This window comes from Eptesicus fuscus, chromosome 8 (assembly GCF_027574615.1).
Source record: "Eptesicus fuscus isolate TK198812 chromosome 8, DD_ASM_mEF_20220401, whole genome shotgun sequence".
In the NCBI taxonomy this organism is placed as follows: domain Eukaryota; kingdom Metazoa; phylum Chordata; class Mammalia; order Chiroptera; family Vespertilionidae; genus Eptesicus; species Eptesicus fuscus.
The window spans coordinates 75128788-75150560 of NC_072480.1; the positions used below are offsets into that span (position 1 = coordinate 75128788).

The 21773-nt window shown below is 46.4% G+C and overlaps 1 protein-coding gene across 1 annotated transcript in view; it reads left to right on the plus strand.

The window, feature by feature from the left end:
* The window catches only part of ATP11A (ATPase phospholipid transporting 11A), a 135708-nt gene that overhangs the window by 90879 nt on the left and 23056 nt on the right, over window positions 1-21773 (plus strand). The window contains exons 11-19 of the mRNA XM_054719971.1: window positions 1054-1204; window positions 3658-3855; window positions 5697-5870; window positions 7136-7299; window positions 9017-9088; window positions 10449-10522; window positions 15279-15382; window positions 18341-18522; window positions 21263-21514. Of these exons, the coding sequence (XP_054575946.1) occupies window positions 1054-1204; window positions 3658-3855; window positions 5697-5870; window positions 7136-7299; window positions 9017-9088; window positions 10449-10522; window positions 15279-15382; window positions 18341-18522; window positions 21263-21514 (1371 nt within the window). The remainder of the gene's footprint in view (window positions 1-1053; window positions 1205-3657; window positions 3856-5696; window positions 5871-7135; window positions 7300-9016; window positions 9089-10448; window positions 10523-15278; window positions 15383-18340; window positions 18523-21262; window positions 21515-21773) is intronic.

Sequence of the window (21773 nt, forward strand, 5' to 3'; positions counted from 1 at the left end):
TCCTCATGTGGACCCCCCGGACACCCCAAAGTCCCGGTTTGAAGTCATTTGCAGTTGCCCAACAGTTCCTCCCATCATTTCATGAAAAAAATCCAAGTTGGGTCATTTTTAATTTGGGGTATTGAAACCACATGTTTTCCTGAGCAAAGCATTAGCAGGGAGAACAGAGTCTTCTTTTTATTAAACCATAAAATCTTTGTGAAAATACATCAAGGAGAGAGTTGCATTTGTCAAAAAATGTGGCCCAGATTTTTTCCGTCTTTGCCTCTTATTAAAGTGTATCTTTGACATGAAGTGGGCCACTGAGTGGTTACAAATTTTTTAACAGAGATGTTTGCTACTTTCAGATTTGGGGGGGAAGACTGACAGGGTGCCTTCTGCCCACTCTCAGAACGCCAGTCTTGAAATGTGATCCCAGGTCCCAGTCTATCTCTGGCTTCATCAAATACCAAAATGCAGACTTGGCTCTTAAGCAAGAACGCTTTGTTTCCAGATGTCTACATTGACAAATAAGTTTCAGAAATAGATTTTGGAAAATCACCCCTTCTTCATGAGGTCTGCTAAGACCTTGGCTACAGACTGAGCATTATTCTTACGCTGAGGGCATTTCTTTTAGTGTTGACTTCCCTCCATCTCTCCTCCCTTCCTGGTGGTCAGCTCTAAATTCGGAGCTCATTGGTTGGTGCTTAAAGGTAGAAGACATTTATTTCTGGATGTTCTTTAAATGATAGAGACCTAGACCATACAGAAACCTGTATCAGCAACGCAGTTGTGTGGAGTCTCTCTCCTGTTTACAGAGCTTTCCTTAACTGAGCTGTTTCCCTTGTGGTGTCTAGTATCACACGCCAGTGACCATGGAGGAGACTCAGAAATGAGCTTACGTTATTTTCACTGTCAGTGGATTGGGAGAGGGGTCTTTTAATGGCACTCATTGCTGTGCCATTTATTCCTAATCTGTTTTGTCACAATGTGTTCATCTTGACACACAAGGTGTGCAACTCTCAGTTCTTCAGGGAGCAGTGACTGAGTAACCATTACTGTCTTGTGTTTTAGATCAATGAATGTGTTCCTCATAGTGTACCTCTGCATTCTCATCGGCAAAGCGCTGATAAATACTGTCCTGAAATACGTGTGGCAGAGTGAACCATCCCGAGATGAGCCATGGTATAATCAGAAAACCGAAGCAGAAAGACAGAGGAACCTGGTATGGACACTGATTTCCTTTTCAGTGATCAACGATTCCCTGTGGGCTGCTGTTGTGAAAATGTGTTAACATGATGAAGTTGTGGTTGATCCAATCTGTATAGTAAGTGCATGCATTGATATGGAAACCATCGGTTGCCTCTCTAGCTGTAGATAATGGTTGCTTTTGCATTCTTTGGATTTGAATATCCAAGTCTGGAAAGGTATTAGTTCCTATTGTAAATTCATATAGATGCACCTTAAATGCTTTTGGTGTTTCCAGGACCCAGAGCAATGTCTATACTTAGAACAGTGGTTCTCAACCTTTCTAATGCCATGACCCTTTAATACAGTTCCTCATGTTGTGGTGACCCCCCAATCATAAAATTATTTTCGTTGCTACTTCATAACTGTAATTTTGCTACTGTTATGAATCATAATGTAAATATCTGATATGCAGGATGTCTTAGGCGACCCCTGTGAAAGGGTCGTTCGACCCCCAAAGGCAGTGGTCGGCAAACTGTGGCTCGCGAGCCACATGCAGCTCTTTGGCCTCTTGAGTTTTTAGCAAAGGCCAGCTTAGGAGTACCCTAATTAAGTTAATAACAATGTACCTACCTATATAGTTTAAGTTTAAAAAATTTGGCTCTCAAAAGAAATTTCAATTGTTGTACTGTTGATATTTGGCTCTGTTGACTAATGAGTTTGCCGACCACTGCCCAAAGGGATCGCGACCCACAGGTTGAGAACCGCTGACTTAGAGGATGCTCAGTGAATGCTCATTAATGATTGTGAGGTAAATGGTACTTACTTATGGTACGTATGTGGACAAAAAAGAGACAATTATATGGAAAGAATTACTTTCATTTTTCAAATGAAAAATGTTTATCAAAAGTATTTTGCCCAAAACCAGTATATTAAAATAATTTGATCGAACCTCTTCTACTTAAAACAGAATAGTTTTCTGCTTGGGCCCAGTGAGTCCAGACCTGAGCCATATATCAGTGTCCACTCAGTACAGAGTAGAGTTGTGTTCAAATCCAGACCAGTGTCTACTCAATGCAGGCCAGAGCTGGGTGTAAACTCCAACCAGGGTCCACTGAGTCCAGAGCAGGTCTAGTACAAATCCATGCCAGGGCCCACTGCATCCAGAGCAGGTCTGGAACAAATCCAGGCCAGGGCCCACTGCATCCAGAGCAGGTCTGGAACAAATCCAGGCCAGGGCCCACTGCATCCAGAGCAGGTCTGGAACAAATCCAGGCCAGGGCCCACTGCATCCAGAGCAGGTCTGGAACAAATCCAGGCCAGGGCACACTGAATCCAGAGCAGATCTAGTACAAATCCATACCAGGGCCCACTGAGTCCGGAGCAGGTCTGGTACAAATCCATGCCAGGGCCCACTGAGTCCGGAGCAGGTCTAGTACAAATCCATGCCAGGGTCCACTGAGTCCAGAGCAGGTCTGGAACAAATCCATGCCAGGGCCCACTGAGTTCAGAGCAGGTCTAGTACAAATCCATGCCAGGGCCCACTGAGTCCGGAGCAGGTCTAGTACAAATCCATGCCAGTGCCCACTGAGTCCAGAGCAGGTCTAGTACAAATCCATGCCAGGGCCCACTGAGTCCGGAGCAGGTCTAGTACAAATCCATGCCAGGGCCCACTGAGTCCAGAGCAGGTCTGGAAAAAATCCATGCCAGGGCCCACTGAGTCCAGAGCAGGTCTGGTACAAATCCATGCCAGGGCCCACTGAGTCCAGAGCAGGTCTAGTACAAATCCATGCCAGGGTCCACTGAGTCCAGAGCAGGTCTGGAACAAATCCATGCCAGGGCCCACTGAGTCCAGAGCAGGTCTAGTACAAATCCATGCCAGGGCCCACTGAGTCCAGAGCAGGTCTAGTACAAATCCATGCCAGGGCCCACTGAGTCCAAAGCAGGTCTGGAACAAATTCAGACCAGGGCCCACTGAGTCCAGACTAGGATTTATACAAATCCAGACTAGGGTCCCCACTTCTTTCCTGTGTTTAATTGGGCCTCCCATAAAACTAAATGGCTTAGAGATAAGAACAGACTATATAGAAAAATCTTTGTATCAGACTGATGTTTTTGGCATCTGTGGGTTATTACAGAGTCAGTTGGTCATTTGTCAGAGTCTCAAAGGAAACTTGGGATACACACAATGTAAAGTTTCCTACAGGCTCTCAGCTGGGAGGCCTCCTGTCTCCTAGCAAGTGACTGTCTAACAGGTGACTTAATCCTTCACCCTCCTCAGCACAGAGGCCTGGCTGGCCTGGGGCCATCGCAGCACTAAAATTAAGTGACAGGTAAGTCATCCAATGGCTACTGCAGCCCCTGAATGAGCCTTATCTTTGGATTTGAAATGCTTGTATTTAAAATCTGCACTTGGGTGATTTGTGCCTAAGCTTTACATAGTTGTGATGTTGGTGTGAGGACGTGGGCAATCACACGATGTTCTCTCAGTTTCTCAGGGCGTTCACGGACTTCCTGGCCTTCATGGTTCTGTTCAACTACATCATCCCCGTGTCCATGTACGTCACGGTGGAGATGCAGAAGTTCCTCGGTTCGTATTTCATCACCTGGGATGAAGAGATGTTTGACGAGGACATGGGCGAAGGGCCTCTGGTCAACACCTCGGATTTAAACGAAGAGTTAGGACAGGTCAGTGTCTTCTGAAGTGTCTTTTATAATCTTGTGATGACTGAGTCCCTCCATTTTATGTTCCCAGGTGTCTAGATTCTAAATGATTCCTATCACGCAGGCAAATCATCCAGATGGCCAGATGACAATTTTTCCATTTTAATTATTGCAGAGAGATAGAACCTGTAACTAGGGAAAGACAACAACAAAATTGTTAGATGTTTTTTTTTTTAACTTTACTTGTATCACAGTTGGTAGTGCTTTTATATTTATAATTATGCAAAATTAATTACATTAACTGGTTGAGATACGCTCATCCGTGGCCTAAATGGCGCTCATGCTGTGAACCAAGGTGAAGGGGTAAAGGTGAGCTAACGTGGATTGAGTACCTGCTTCATAGGCATTGCACTCGGCTTTCATTCATGATTTCCTTCAGTTCTGACACTGAGCCAGTTATCCTCATTTTAAAGACGAGCAAAGTGGGACCCCGGCGAGTTTCAGTAGCTGGATGTATTGCAGGGTTCAAAATCCCCACATAGAAATCCTGCTCCACGCCGAAACCGGTTTGGCTCAATGGATAGAGCGTTGGTCTGCGGACTGAAAGGTCCCAGGTTCGATTCCGGTCAAGGGCATGTACATTGGCTGCGGGCACATCCCTGGTAGGGGGTGTGCAGGAGGCAGCTGGTCGATAATTCTCTCTCATCGATGTTTCTAGCTCTCTATCCCTCTCCCTTCCTCTCTGTAAAAAATCAATAAAATATATTTAAAAAAAAGAAAAAAAGAAAAGAAATCCTGCTCCACATTGATGACTTCATGGCCTGGGGCAGGTGGCATGAGCGCTGTGCACACTGAGCTCGATCTATAAAATGGGTGTAATAAAGGCACCTGCCTTGCCAGAGTTCAGTGGGGATCGAATGAGATAACAGAGATGAGGCATCCACCACAGTGTCTAATGGAACTGCCCCGGGCAAGAGTCATTGTCATTGGGGATCGCCTGGATGGGGGGCAGAGCCCATACTGGGGAGAGGCGTGTCCCCCTGACCTCACCTTGGTCCTCTGGCCTTCAGTGGGAGCCTTCCCGCTACACCAGTCTAACCTTTTCCCAGACTTTTGCATAAAAGAGTATTTGATAAATGCTGTTATTATTTTTGTTACAGGAAGAAATTTTGAGTAGGTTTTTTTTATAAACAGCTATTTTCAACTAGTAGCTGAAATCCACTCCCTTGTGCCCCAAAACATTGGTCTGAAAATAGATGGTTAGACGCTGATAGCTGCATATTGCTTCACCTCCTCATGGCAAGGATACTTGTTACTAAACGATGATATTTTGCTTGTTCATGAGTTTGACCTTCAAATCTTTCCTCTGGGACACTCCACACCCCTCGTGGAGTACTGTCCCAGTCAGCAATGTGCAAATTATAAGTTGGTGGCTCAGTATTAGAATAGCTTCACCTCCATGGAGTTCATTTCCTTTGCAATCGTAAATGGTATATTTTGTACATTCCAGAGAAATTCATGGAGGAAAGAATTTTTTTCTGTAACAAGATAAACGGAGAGCTGTGTTCAGTGCAGCAAATTATTCTGCCTCAGAGTAAGGCTAAGAATGACTTTATGACACAGGAGCTCCAGAGATCGGTGGAGAAGCTTGTTGTAGGGGAGGGAACATTGTGAAATATTCATTGTTAGTGTGGATCCTCACTTTGAAAAAAGCCAGGTACCAGGTGAAGGGGTACGTTTGGGGTAAAACACTGGTGTTAGGAATCACAGCTGCCTGGGGTCTGAGGCAGCCTGCCGCTCCTTCTCCCCTCAGAGAGGGGCGTGTGGATCCTAGCCAGCACCCCAGCCACGCCTTGTGTCCGCAGGTGGAGTACATCTTCACAGACAAGACGGGTACTCTCACCGAGAACAACATGGAGTTCAAGGAGTGCTGCATCGAGGGCCACGTCTACGTGCCGCACGTCATCTGCAACGGGCAGGTTCTCCCCGGCGCCACCGGCATCGACATGATCGACTCCTCCCCGGGGGTCAGTGGGAGGGTAGGTGATTGCCCTTTTGGACCAACACTGTCACGTTCACAAGGCCATAGACCACCCGTTGTCTCAGTTCACAAGGTAGCCTGGTATCCCCTCTGGTTCTGGGATCCAGGAAGGACTTGAATCTTCCTGCGACTTGAGTGAGAAGAATGGTAAGATGCCACCATTTCCCACCAGTTAACCTGGCCAGTCACGTCATATTATGAACAGCTTTAAAAATGTGGATGAGCAGGAAAACGGTCAGCTGTGAGCAAAGTGACCTGCATACCACATGTGCTTGTACTATACACGTGCTCACACTCGCACCCAAACCCACATGCATGCACATGTGAGCTCACATGCACATATGTGCACATAGACATGCACACAGAGACCCATGTCCCACACTCACACATGCCTGCATAATGTACTTATAGACCGGGCACATGTACTTACAGACCCCATGCACATATCTTCATATGTGTGCACACAGATATAGGCCACACCCGCAATGCACTCACACACAGACATGCACCCACATACACCAAATGCGGTGGCTTCAGATCTCAGCATTTCTAGGAGGCAGCCGTGACTCTCAGCAGTGGTCAGCCAGGAGACCATCCCAGAATGCTTGGTGACCGCAGAGTCCTGTGTGGTGACCCCTAGGGCACCAAGGATGGCTGCTTTAGTGGCCTGGGCTGTGACTGCCTGTTGTGACCAAGTGAACCACCCCCCCACACACGTGCTTCAGGTGATTTCACCCTGTCTTGAGAGGAGAGGACGGGTAGTCTATGGCCTTCATGAGGTGCTCCACAGGCATGGCACCCTCTGGCCATCTTCTGGAACTCCCCTGCCTAGCACATGTGATGCAAGTCCAGCCCTCCTTGACCCTCCTCAGCCATCGTGGCATCCCAGAACCCCTGAGAAAGCTTTCTGGAGTCCCCAGGGAACCCAGGTTCCTGGTTGCCCTGCAGTGCAGCCTCCGCTGGCCCAAGGCTCCACCCGGCTGTGTTCTCCTCTCGTGACCTTGAACCAGTCACCTCCTCTCACTACATTCCTTTCCGTCTTCATGGCCCATTGGTCTTGATCGTAGCTACCGTAGAAGTGCTCAAGAATGAACAAAAGCCACAGTTACACTCTACCTTCTGACCACCAGAGGCAAAACTAATTCTCCCTAACCCTTAAGAGTTGCATGTCCTGCTTTATTGTTTATTGTCTTCTGTTTGGCTTCCTCCTCCTTTAAGCCGATATGCCATAGATGTGTGGGTTTCTGTCTTGCATTTCTATAGGAGCGAGAAGAGCTGTTTTTCCGGGCCCTCTGCCTGTGCCACACCATCCAGGTGAAGGAGGACGATGACGTGGACGGGCCCAGGAAGTCACTAGACTCGGGGAAATCCTGTGTGTACATATCGTCCTCGCCCGACGAGGTGGCCTTAGTGGAGGGTGTCCAGAGGTACGTCTCTGGCTGCATGCGCGTATGGTCCCAGCTGTGAGGGGTGTGCTGAGCTGGTCCTGTAGTTCTTTTCCACCCCAATAATGTACTCCTCCTGGACTCACACTGGACCTGTCCTGAGTCAGTAGCCCCTGTGCCTGGAAGGCTTCCTGAGGGGTGAACTGAGCAGGTACTGCCTTTGTGCTCAGTGTCCCCTCGACCTCCACAGCCTGCCGTCAGTGTGAGAAGCAGCGTGGTCCCAGCTGCCAGTGTTTGTCACTCACTGTCTTACATGGGTAGTTTTTCCTCCTCACTTCTTCAGTAAGAAGGTTAGAGGCCTTTCCAATTAATCACAGGCTTTTAATGATGCAAGCAACCTTAGACACCCTCATGAAGTCTTCCTCATCCATCCTAAAGAATTGATGCCCAGAGATGTAAAGCAACTTTCCCAAAGTCACACAACATGAAGAGGGTTTAAGCTGGGGTGCTGGGGTTTTCTTTACTGGTAGCTTCCCTATCTTCGTATCCTATCATATTAAGTCTATGTGCTTCTTGCACCCTCCTTCAGTATCATTTTATTGGGAGTGTTTGCTGCCTCATTACATACAGCATTTAAGCAAACACTTGGAAAAGTACTTCAAATATTCCAGATATGTGGCATAATTTCAAGTTAAGGGAAATGTTCTTCTAATGATCACAGCTTACAATGCAAATTTAACACGAACGGTACTAATCTTCCTCTTTGCTGCCATTGATAAGTGGGTGTTGAACACCTCTCCTCTAATTAGAAGAGTGTTTTTATTGTTGACTAAACTAATGTATGTTTCCCTTGCAGTTTGAATAGTGACGTAAGTATGTAAATCATGTCAATTATTAAGTATATAAATCCACACAGTATGTATAGGAGACTTCTCAAAGCTAGATTTCTCTCTTCTTGGAAAATGTGTGTTCAGAAATTAAGCCATATTCTATCATTGATATCAGAAGTGAGGACAGGCTGCTCCTGCCTGTAGTTCTAGACTCGCCTTCCAAGAAGCCTTTCCTTCAGCTGCCCCTCCCCCCTAACCCCCCAGCTCCTGCCTGGGCATGGTGCCTTCCTACCATTATGGCTCCATGCTGTCATTAGGTTGATACCTTTCACCTCCCACAGCTGTAAGCTCCTGGAGTCCAGAAGCCACGCCCCTCTTCCTGCCCCCACTCCCGGCCTAACAGCCCTTGGCTCCACGGGTTTGATAGAGGAGGAGGATGTTAGATTAAGGGCTCTGCAGATGTTGTTGACTGGCAGCCTGCTCTACAACTAGTGTCCTCACCAATTAAGTGAGAGTTGGTCTGGAGGACGACAGTCTCTCAGGGTCCTTCTAATCCTGGCGTGTAACCTCTACTGAACAACCCCACTGATGAGTGAGTAAAACTGGGTCTGTATAGCCAGGGACTAGTCCACACACCTGCTGTCTTTCTGAACCTGTTAATACCTACCAGTAAGAATGGACCTCACCACTGTGGTGCTTAGGAGAGTAAGTCAGAAATTCACTTGGTCCTTGGAGAATTTTTGTGAGATGGTGAATAAGTTCAGTATTATAATTTCCTAAGTTTATAATTTAGTTTACTTCCCATGTTTTACCAGGAGTATTTCTTTTTCGAAAAGAAAGCTTTACCAGAATGTAAAACAGAAATATTTTATTGAAAGAGGAATATCAAAATTTCAAATTAACCACTGGGTTTGCCTTCTCCTTTACAGACTTGGTTTTACATACCTACGGCTAAAGGATAACTACATGGAGATATTAAATAGGGATAATTACATTGAAAGGTAAGAATATTGTACATTATGTTGTGATGTAATGCAGAATTGTTTTACAAGGCACTAGGCGTGAGTAAATTAAATGTTTGACCAAATATAGGAGGCTAATTTTTAAGCTGATAGTGTTGTATGGCCCGCGAATGAGGTTATAAATAACCTTGGCAGAAAAAAGGTTCCCCACCCCTGCCCTGGGGCTTCAGAGGGGAGCTCATTCGCAGGATGATAAGAAGAGCAGGGATTCAGTAACTAGATGTTTACCTTGCCATAGAGAAAGGTCAAAAAAACGTTCTCTCTGGTGATAGCTCTTATTTTTTTTAATCCTTGTTTTGTTTTCATTGATTTTGAGAGAGAGAGAGAAAGAAATCAGTGTGTGAGAAAAACATCGATTGGTTGCCTCCTGTCTGCACCTATATATGCCCTGACTCAGATTCAAACCCACAACCTTTTGGTGTATGGGACAATACTCCAACCGACTGAGCCACCTGGTCAGGGCTGCTGATAGCTCTTATTATGGGCAAGGCCCCTAATTTAAATTTTTTAAGGGAGAGATAAAAGTTTCTCATGAGCCTGCAAGGTCTCGATTGTCTTCAGCTCAAAATAATCCACCCACCTGCCAAAGTGGCACCTCTTGGGGAGGCCAGTTCTGAACCCCTTCCTCAGCTTGTGAGCGGGGATTGACATCACAGAAGTTTCACAGTCACTTCTGAGCCACTGGCTGGAGTCTAGACCCTAAGGAGTTTTCAGAGGTATTGTCAGGTGGCTCGGCTATTTTCAACGTTTCAAACTCCAGACAGAAATCATGAGTCTTCTGATGACTTTTATCAATTTAAAGGACACTGGTTTATTCTCAGGGATTAAAAGCTCTTATACAACCTGTGGATCTGTGCTCAACAGAATTTAGGAAGGTGAATCCCCGCGCATAAGATAGATAGTTCTTTTGATGCACAAACTCCATGAGCATCTGTAATGCAGGCTGGGGGTAGGAGGTGGATGTCCAAGGCCAGGATCCTAGTGGTGAGGAGATAAGAGCCTGGCCTTAGCCGCCCTCTGTTCCCAAAGGGCACTGGTGGCAGCAGCGTGGAGCCAGATCACCAGTCACATGAATCCAGACATTCCCATGTGTCTGGAGGAAACTGCCCTACCTCCAAATTCTCCCTCCTTCCCTCTCCCCACCCTCAGCTGCTGTCAGCGGTGCCCTCCAGGCAGAGGTGGGGTGGGGCATGGATGGAGGTGATGTTTTCAAAGGCCCGGGTGTGGTGGGGAGAGGACTGCCCCAGACATTCCTCTGTGGAAAGGCTGATAAATACCCAGATTTTCTGACATACAGAGCCAGATGGGTACTAAAGACAAATTTTCATCTATTTTTCAGGTTTGAATTGCTGGAAATTTTGAGTTTTGACTCAGTAAGAAGGAGAATGAGTGTAATTGTAAAATCTGATACAGGTAGAAATTTCTTTTTCTTTGATGTCTTAAATTATACATTGTGATGGGTTTTTTTCTGATGCTCACATTCTTCAGGAGCTTTAAAGATTTAACTATTCTCTTTTTAAAAAAAAACAACACATAGATGAAACAACTATAGGTCACACAGCCCCTCACACCCACTGCAGGTGACATCACGCCTCCGCTCCTCGTGTTCCTGTTTCTCTCCCAGGCACCTTAGGCTGACTACAAGGCCTGCAGAGCCTATCTCCAAAGTGTCTCTTCCTCCCCCTCCTTCAGTCCTCTCACACAGCACCTGCTTTCCAAGGTCTCCATCGCAGTCTCTGCCTTTCTATCATCCTGCCACCATGTCGGTCTTCTTAAGGCCCTCGAGCGCTCACTGTCCTGGCGGGGCCCGGTGGCTCCTGTTCGGTGTCAGGCCGCCACACCTTCCCAGGGTTTTTTCCTGGAAGCCCCGAGCTGCCTTCCTAGCTTTCGTTCCCAGCAGCCTCAGAATGTGCGCAGCATGGACTTTTTCACCTGGAGGCCCTCTGCCTGGTGGGGAGTGTTCTACCCGAAGTTCTCTACCTGGTGGGGACTTCTGCGCTTAGAGGCTCTCTACCTAGTGTGGGCTTTTCTACCTGAAGTTCTCGACCTGGTAGGGACTTTTACACTTAGAAGCCCTCTTGCTCATTTGTATTGTTCCAAGGACAGCTCAACAGCCACCTGGTAGGAAGCCTGTCCTGGTTGCCTCAGTCAGATGAGCTGTTTGTCTTCTTGACCTGGCTAGACTGCAAGCAATCCTAAATGCAGAACCTATGCTTTTCTCAGCAGTATATCCACCACAACACTACCAATGCCTGCTCAATAATTACTGCTAAGTTCAATTTACGAATGCACCTTCAAAATGCATTTTATCAAGAGATGTGGGATCCTGTTCTGTTTGGTTTCTTAAAACTAGGCAATACCAGGCTATGTTTATCTCTTTGGAAAGTTGCCTGGTGAGCAACCAAATGCAGCCACTACCCTGGAACTAAACAGACACAGCCTAAAATAGTGATCTGAGGGCATGCTGGGGAATTTTACGTCAGTCCTTATCTAACACTCATGTGGAGAGAATTTCATTTCAATGGAGAGTAAATACGCAAAGTACCTTTCACTAAACAGAGCCATTCTGACTTTTTTCTGATAGAACCAGCAATACCTTGTTTTCTCCTCTAAGACCATGGAAGTTGCTGAAGGCATACCTTTGCCCTGTGTGTTATTTTTCAAAGAGTGGAGTTCCATGTGCTGAATGCTGAGCCTGGTGGCAGTGCCCCGGCTGCCCTGGGAGCTGGGCTGGCTGTCGTAGAGCTGTATCTCTCTCTCTCTCTTTTTTTTTTATAATATATTTTTATTTATTTCAGAGAGGAAGAGGGAGAGAGAGATAGAAACATCAATGATGAGAATCATTGATCAGCTGCCTCCTGCACACTTCCTGCTAGGAATCGAGCCTGTAACCCGGTTATGTGCCCTGACTGGGAATCTAACCATGACCTCCTGGTTCATAGGTTGATGCTCAACCACTGAGCTACGCCAGCCGGGCTAAAGCTGGGTCTTTTATCCACATGTTTCCCTCCCCTCTGAACCAGCTTATCCTATGTGGATAAGAGTGGGCTCCACCAGTAAGACTTGCCCTATATATCATGGGACATAAAATAGTTTATAATATGAACACTGCCCATACCCATGGAAGCAGAGATTTTACCAGTAGGATCAGCAGGTCATGGGAAGCATACACACCATGGTGTTTGAAACAGTTCAGGTCAATATGCTAACACTTGCCCAAGAGCAGAAGGTTATTTCACTGTGCACAAATGAAGGACTCTCCTGTGAGTTTAAGCCGTTCAGAGTTTTCCAAAAGAAAGGCATTGCATTGTGGAAATCTTTCTGTCTTGATATTTTCCCCCTTACAAATATGAAGTCTAGGAGCTGATCATGCAGCAGCCCTGCGCCTGCAGTAATGATCACAGTATTAGGAAGCAATGCATCCGTTATCCACAAACCGTCTCCTGCCCCACCTATGCATTCTCCTGAACTGCGTGGTCACAGTGGTGGTACCCACGGGATGTACCTCGGAAGATTCCTTTAACTACTTCCATTTACCATCAAAAAGGGCATCACGAGAGCTTGAAAAGGGACGGGGTCACATTAAGAATGTATGCCCAAGGCATCCATGTCATTAGAATATCTCTTCCACGAGATATCTACATATTTCTGAAGGCATCTTTGAGGAACTGTGGGCTTAGAGGGGAGACTGTCATGCCATCTGACCTGGCCACTGCATCAATTCGTTGTAAGAGAAGTTTGAATATTTAATTCAACAAGTTGTTCTCTAAGTAGTAACATCCCCAGAGATGACACTGATTGCACTGGTTTTACAACTTAATGGACCCTTGATTCCATTAGCGGAGACTGGAGACTATAGGCCACTACAGCCAGTTAACAACTTGAATTTCTTGCTGAGAGCTCTCCACTGAGAAGTGTGCTACAGCCGTCAGAGCTGAGCTCAGTCCCACAGCATGCTCTTCTGTAGCTTAGCATCAGGTCACCTGTGTGAGCTGCTGCAGGTTAGGGTCACCTCACCTGTGTGCTGCTTTATCTTATCACCTGTGTGTGCACCGCTCTGGGTTAGTAGCTGCCTGCTTGCTTACAAACTTGGAAAAGAATATCCAAAGCTGGTGCCAAATAGTGTCTTCTCTTGTCTTTGAAGATTATATTTTGCTTTATATTGTGGATATTTTTGTATCCAAGTCTCTCCTCACCCAAATCTTAAGACTGAACTTGTCCCATGTTTGAAGTGGGCATAGAGGAATGGACACATTGAGACAGTAAAGAATTTAAGCCTTTTACAAGCCATTACTATGAGTCACCCATGTTTTCCTAGAAAAAGAAATGTATTATTGTTTAAGGATGTATCATTATGTCATCTGGACTACAGTTCTTGTTCCAAGCTGTATCTGATGACATAGGAACATTGGCTAGAAATTGTCTGGCAGAAGGGAATGGATTGTGACAGAGGGTGGTTGGTTTGTGACTAAGAATCCCAGGTCACAGACCTGGGCGGTTGCGTGGGCATCTTCTAGGGATGGGACTTCCTGCTCTGGTGGATTCCTGCTCTGTGTGGCTGGCCATGCTCCCAGGTCTGTCCCAGCCTCTGCTCTGCCACAGCTCAGGTCGTGTGCTGGCAACACAGACATCACTAGACACCATCCTTTCTGGCCAAAGGTTGACGTTACCACTGGTTTAATTTCAAGACTTGTGTGAGCATAAATTGTGCTGTATTTTTAACTAGAGGCCCAGTGCACAAATTTGTGCATGGGTGGGGTCCCTTGGCCTGGCCAGCAATCGGGGCCGATTGGGCCTGTCTCGCCCAGTCCCGACCTATCAGGGCCGGTCAGGCCTGGCTGGCAGGGGGAAGGGTGAGAGGTGGAGAGAGGAACCTTGGGAGGTTGGCTGTGAGAGCACACTGACCACCAGAGGGCAGCTCCTGCGTTGAGCATCTGCCCCCTGGTGGTTAGTGCATGTCGTAGTGACTGGTCGACTGGTCATTCGGTTGACTGGTCTTAATGGTCACTTAGGCTTTTATATATATAGATGTTTTCACTGTGTGTATCCCAGGAGTTAGTTCTTTCTGGGACCAAGGAAATTAGCCAGGGTGCACTATGTGTACTGTAGCTGAGTACATGGGCCCTGGTGGGTTCCCCGTGTGCTCCAGCTGGTATGGTCTAGCCCCTCCCTGACCGCCCCACCTGGGGACTTGCTGAGGTGGGACCATTGCCAGCTTCTCCTGGTTCCTCTGGATTTGGTTTCCCAGATACAATTCTGAGGGTCGACAACATCTAAGGTTTCTAAGGATCAACCCCAGGCCAGGTAGCTCAGCATTCGAACTTTCTGTCTGAAGAAAAATAAGAATACAGCACAGGTCACAGTGGCAGTGCCGCTTCTCAAGCCCTGCAGCCTGTGAGAGGCCACCCCAGCTTTTCCTTCCAGGAGCTGAAGATCAGCAAAGCCCGCCTGGCAAAGGGCCCCGTGGCTTTGCAGGCCTGGAGCCTCCACGCCCGAGAGGCCCGTCTTTCAGGGCTGGTGCCTCTGTCTCTCTAATCTCCTTTTGTCATAGACTAGAGAGTCCCCCTACTTATCTGGAAGAGAAAATCGTTTTATCTTGAGGGACAAGAAGCATGCATCTACAGTACAAATATGTGCATAGTAATTGGGACATTACTTGAAAGGTGGGGCCACAATGATAAAACAGACATTTCTTGTAACTCTGGTTGATGGTGACTCAGATGCCGTGTTCTACGTCAACATGCGTTGCATTCTACTGGGATTTGATGTTTACCTCCTCGCATTTCACAAATCGTCATCCCCACTTCTGGGTCAGCCACACCCTTCGTTTCCTTACCCCCTCCTGGTCCCAGGGTCATTTCATTGCTCACTCACATCCTAACCCCAGAGAAGGCAGAGTGACAGGAGGCAGGACACCCCGGAGCCACTTATTTTCCTTGTTTGTGGCTTTCCTAGGAGGTTTCTGGGGTTGTAAGGATAAAATGAGGCTTTGGGGTGACCCGTAGATTTAATTTTTTCCTGACTTGGTAACTGAACTATTGAAATCTCCTTTACAACATTCTCAGCACTGGTATTCCTGTTTTTGTTTCTTAGTAGCATAATATGAACACTAACTTAGTCTTCCCCAAATTGTGATTAAATCAAACATCTCTTTATTCTCATTTTCTAGGAGAAATTTTTCTCTTTTGCAAAGGAGCAGATTCTTCAATATTTCCCCGAGTCATAGAAGGCAAAGTCGATCAGATCCGATCCAGAGTGGAGCGCAACGCTGTGGTGAGATGGGAGGCTCCGGGGCACGGGTCCCACGGTTCTCCCGGGTCAGGAAGGAAAGACTCCTAACTGAGGATGCCGCGTGGCTTTAAGGGATGCACTTAAAGTCAGAATGGGCCACGTGTGCACAACCTGGAAAACCCCCCGTTGATTTCCACACGGGTGGTGTTCGACCTGGGTACCACCCCCAGCAGGTGGACTCAGGAGCCTGTTGCATGTTTTGTTTCCTTTTATTTTGAGGTGGGGGCTGGGTCGATTGGTAGATGATTATGGGGTCCACATTATAAGCACATTTGTGGTGATTATATTGGAGAAAGTAGATCTTTATGCTGAACAATTTCTAATGATTCCTTTTCAAAAATCAGTTGGCTCTTAGGCTTTCGTGTGTCTTCACCTGTTTGGTCTTCTTCCCACCTCTCATTCTGAAGCAGTCTGTCCTATAAATTCGCAATATTGTTCAGTTTGTTGGCAAATCTGAGCTTTCGAGCTCCCCCTAACCCCTGACCCCCCTACTCACCCCAGGCTCCAGTTCCCTCTCTCCAAGGACTGCTGTGGGTGTGGGACAAGCTGTGCATCTCTGACAGAGGGCCACCCTCCTCCCCTCCACATCAGACTGTTAGCCAGTGATGTGTGGCTCTTCATAGACACATTCCCCCTGCTTGACTCTAAATATTATGGCATTAAATGTGTACATTGTCCTTCTTCCGCTGAGACCATGCATGCCTGCATCAGCTGCTGCAATGGTAAACTCTGTTAAATGTGGCTGCCATGTGCAAACTCTTTGGCTTCCACTTCCTATTAAAGCGCCTAGTAACACCTACTGGTCCAACAAAGCAGCTGCCACGGAACCAGCAGGAATCAGTAAATAAGCTGCAGGCTTAAGATTATGGAACCTTTTGTGTACGGGATCGTGAAAATAATGGCACAATTTCTGCTACCCACCGAGGTGAAGAGCCTGTTGGAATAGAAGATGCAGGACTTCTTTTAAGCACTTAAGTGTACATGTGCAGAATGTAGTCCACTTACAGACAATGAGTTTTAATGTAGGGTGAGCGAGGTTACCCCTGAGGGGGCAGCCCCATCTGCAAGTCACTTCAAAACCATATCTGAAATGACAGCGAGGCCTTTTCCCACTGTGGCCAGATGACTGTGTGACACTGGCCACACTGATAACCACACAAGTCAGTAGGATAGGCTCTGGACGGGATGCTTGTTGCTGAACCCTGTGGTCTCATTACAAATTAGAGGGGAGAGGATGTTCTCTGCCCCTGGGTTCCCATGCACCCCTCCCACTCCTTCAGACGCAAGTCATATCTGAATGAAAGGAAGTTCATGGGACCAAAATGGAAGTCAGTGTGTTCTATCCAAACAATGCTGCCTGGGCATCAGGAAAACCCAGACTTTCAAACTCAGGGTTCCCACAGCGTACCGTTATGGCATTATGTCTCCTGCCCTAGGGGCTCCTGCAGAAAAGGGTACAGGACTTTCCACTCCGGGGCCCATTTCTTAACTAGGTGATCCCTTTCCCTTATAACCGGTTTTAAACTTTTGTCTTAAGTCTTTAATAACTTGGCTTTCTGACATTAAACTTTTCATCAGGCATTCTGTGTACCCACAGTGCACAGGGGAACGCGCTCACTTCTTTCAGATTATGCCATGAGCCTTCTCTCAGCTCCTGGAAATCCGCTAACGTTCTCTTTGAGGGGCAGAAGACCATCTCCCTGTAGCCATCCTGCCAGCAGAGAGGAAGGGACAGGCACATTCCTGCTGTGAAAGCCCCACGCTAACACATTGATGTAATCCAGTGTTCTGTGTGTGGCCTCTCAGCTCTGAGAGCCCAACTTACATGTGCCTCGATGGCTGGGCTGGTGCCTTCATTCTCTGTGTGTGGTATTGCCCAGAATTTATGATCACAGCAGAGAGTTTGTTATTCCTAAATTCTTATTTCACTCTCCTGTGGACCCAGTGGGTTTGATACATAGCCTAGCCGCTTTCTTTAGCAAGTGCTACATAAGATCAAATGGAATTACAAACTCCCGTGTAAAAAATATTTAGTTTAGAAATATCATTTGGTATTCACCATAGAATTGCAAATTACTACCCTAAAAAAAGTTTATCTCTTCATCTATACTAATAATAGAGGAATATGCAAATTGGCCAGGATGCTGTCATGTAATGACCAATCAGGACGGGGGCGACACCACGGTGGAGAGCTCTCAGCAAGCCTGTGCCAGGGTCTGAAGGGCAAGGGCACAGAGAGGAAGGGAGAGCAAATAGGCATTTAGGGGGATCAGGTCAGGAGGGGAGTGCAGATAGGCAGTTAGGGGGATCAGGCTAGGAGGTGAGCACAGATAGGCAGTTAGGGGGATCAGGCCAGGAGTGGAGCACGGATAGGCAGTTGGAGAATCAGGCAAGGAGGGGAGAGCAGTTTGGCAGCTAGGGCGATCAGGCCAGCAGAGGGGAGCAGTTAGGCAGTTAGGGCAATCAGGCCAGGAGGGGAGAGCAGTTGGGGGTTCAGGTCGGCAGGAGAGAGCAGTTAGGGGCATCAGGCAGGCAGGCAGGTGAGCAGTTAGGAGCCAGTGGTTCCAGATTGTGAGAGGGATTCCATATTGAAGAGGGTGCAGGCCAGGCTGGGGTACCTCCCCCCCCCCCCCCCCATGCATGAATTTCATGCACCGGGCCTCTCATTTTTCAAAATAGTCTTATCTTTGGATGGCCCTGATTTTATTACTTATTCCCATGCTTACTAGTTGGAATTTTTTCTGTAATCTGTAATGATTATATTTGATATAGATGTGAATAACGAGGTTGTAAATTGTCAACCCATTTTAGGCTTGGCTGTTTTAGAATTCTTTGGTTAGTAATTCGAATTAAAGAAAGGAAATATTGAGAAAGCTATTGAAACATAATGTTTTGGCACAGTGACCCTGGAATTCACGTGAAATGCATTGTCTCCCACAGGAGGGGCTTCGGACTTTGTGCGTTGCGTACAAAAGGCTCAGCCCAGAAGAATATGAAGGCATTTGTAAATTGCTACAGGCTTGCAAGGTGGCCCTTCAAGATCGAGATAAGAAATTAGCAGAAGCCTATGAACAGATAGAGAAAGATCTTATTCTGCTTGGTGCTACCGCCGTTGAGGATCGGTAAGTAAACACTATGCCATCTCCAGAAATAAAGCATGATGCCACTTGGGTGCTTCAGAGGAAAGTGTCAGCCACACGGAAGGCACGTGTTCACGGGTCAGAAGAGACAGGCTGTCTGACTGCATGTGGGGGTGGAGGGGTGAGGGTGAGGGGAGATGCTATCACAGGCAACTCATGACTGGGTGATGTTTTACTTTCCATGAATAAGATTCCTGAATTCACACTTTCCCAGAAGAAACCAGAAATAGTCAGCAGTTTTGAATTATGTTCTGCATAGTCACGATATCTTACAGGGTTATTTTTTTAAATTATTCTTTAGAATGGAATCAATAATGTGTCTAAATTTGTTACTAGTTCTTCCCAAATACAGGTGTAAAAATGTAGTTCTTACCGTGCTCAATGTAATCAAGTGGAATGTTGCAAATAATATAAGAAGAACTGGTAAAATTACTGATGACAGGTTTTCAAATGCTTCTAAAGAAAGAGCCTCTAATCTGTGACAAGTCTGAAATAAGAGCTTAAAGTTACTTAAGGCTTATTAATGCACTAAGAAATGGCCATGGGCCTGCTGAGAACAGAATGAAAAAATGGAAAAGAAAAAAAATATCCCAATATAAAAGAATGAAATAGAAGCTCCATAAGTTTACTGAGATTTTATTTCCTATTAAGGTTGAAAGACTTTAATATTGATATATTGGTCCAAAATTTAAATCCTTAACTCGAAACCTACAGTTTTTCTATGTTTTTAACAAGCATTTACTGCGTTCTCAATCTCAATAGCATGAGATTGGACAATGCAGGAAATTTTGGGTTTGTTTGGATTTGTTTTTTACATTGGTCTTTATTGTTGAAGGCAATACAGATGTACCCTTTTTCCCTCCATTGGCCCCTTCCAGTCCTCCCTCGCTGCCCCAACTCCAGGCCTTCACCACACTACTGTCTGTGTCCACAGGTTATGCATATATGCATATAAGTTCTTTGGTTAATCTCTCCCCACCTGTCCATCCCCACCTTCCCTCTGAGACTGATCAGTTTGTTCCATGTTTGTTTGGGGTTTTTTTTTGTGTGTTTGTTTTTGTTTCTTTAGTCCCTTTCTTCCTTCAGTCCAGAGTATAACAGGTATGGACACAAGTATAAGCATGAGAAAGCATAGCATGCACAGGACAGGTTTACAACGTGGAACCGTGGTCATAGAATGGAGTTGTGCATTCGGCAGGAGAGAGATATACCGGAGGGTGGTTTCCCCCCCCCTCCCCTCCCCCCCCGGGGAGGGTTGGGCCTGGGCCTGGAAGGAAGTGGTAGGAAAGTGGAAGGCTCTTTCGAATGGAGGAACCGAGCAGGCAGAGCCGATGTGCAGGGGCCCTCAAGAGGGTTGTGGAGCAGATTGACTCATTGGGGAGTTGAGACATCAAAATATTGATAATAGATACTGGTGTGGGTGGCTTTGAAGTGATGATATTTGTGTACATGTTTAAAATCTCTGGCCAGCCTCTTTGCAGACCACTCTCAGCCTCAGTTTCCTTTAAAAAAAAAAAAAGAAATTAGAGATTTTTTTCTATCTCTAAAATACTATGATTGTGTGGTCAACCTTGGAGGCTGATTCCAGAATCTAACCAAATCTTTCCAGTTAGAATCTGAATCCATTTCTTCTATGCAGTGCTTGGCAGAGACACATGGCGATACTCCACACGCCGATCAAAACCTAAGACTCTAAAACTTGGAAAAAGGCCAGGACCCCCAAAGGAGGCAAGCATGGTTTTGATGCCAGACTTCCATGGATAGTGAGACAGTCTGACCAATGTCAAGAGAGCCATTTACCCTCAGACACGTTTTGTAACCTCTGCAGCTTTGGATTTTCCACATGTAAAATGGGGTGGTGATGAAGTCCTCACCCCTTATGCTGGCTGTAAACGTGAAATGTCACACGAGAAACGCTTCACACAGCAGCTGACACTTCGGAATCTTGTGATGCCTGTTAGCCAGTCATAGAACCACTGCTAACATTGTCAGCGTGTTGCATGGTTTACAGCAGCCTGGGCTCCAGTTTGATAAGAGGCAAAATTTGAACAGTTTTTGCCAAAAGAAAAGATAATGAATATTACTGACCATCTCTTTTCCAGATCTATTTTTCCCTGGACTTTTTGTTGGTGGTGGTTATATGGTCTTTCTTACAATTGCCTAAAGCCTCTCTGGGTAGTGAGTCCCAGTTAGACCAAAAATGCCATGCTGGTGTATGGCAATGCAAGACAGCCATTACTTCTGGATATTTTATCCATGTTATCTATTAGGTATTAGAAAGTGTTTAGTTGGGGAGGGGGTAAAAATTTAATACACTTTAAAGACAGATTCGGGCATTTTACCATAAGATCATGAGTCAGTGTGATGGTGCTTTTTTTAAAAAAAATACCTTTTTATTGATTTCAGAGAGGAAGGGAGAGGGAGAGAGGAATAGAAACATTCATGATGAGAGAGGATCATTGACCAGCTGTCTCCTGCCCGCCCCGCACTGGGGACCGAGCTCGCAACCCAGGCATCTGCCCCTGGCCAGAACCAAACCCGGGACCCTTCAGTCCACAGGCCGACGCTCTATCCACTGAGCCAAACCAGCCAGGGCACAGTGGTGCTTTTTAATTCTGAAGGCCTATTAAAATATTTTAATAGGTCACAAGTTTCTGAAATGGTTTGTTTTGATTTGCCTTTGTCAGCCCTGGTGTTTGTTGTTCCGTGTTTTGGGTTCCAGGCTCCAGGAGAAAGCTGCTGACACCATAGAAGCTCTGCAGAAGGCCGGCATCAAAGTCTGGGTGCTCACCGGGGACAAGATGGAGACGGCAGCAGCCACCTGCTACGCCTGCAAACTTTTCAGGAGGAACACACAGCTGCTTGAACTAACCACCAAGAAAATCGAGGAGCAGAGTTTACATGATGTCCTGTTTGAGCTGAGTAAAACTGTCCTGCGCCACAATGGCAGCTTAACCAGGGACAACCTCTCAGGGTACGTGACCTCCGTTTGCAAGGAGAGAGCCTCAACACCCTTGCTGGGAATGTGGTTCTGCCCTCCCATCAGTAACAGCATCAGCGTGGTTAGAGGGACCACCTGAAACATGAGCAGAGCTATTTCTTTTTAGCAACTGTAACGTGTCTTTTTACACAGAGGGTGTGCATAAGAGAGGGGTGTGTGTGTGTGTGTACTTTCACACTGCTGGTTAAAGGATACAGAAAGACTTGATTGATTGATTTATAAAATATTATGA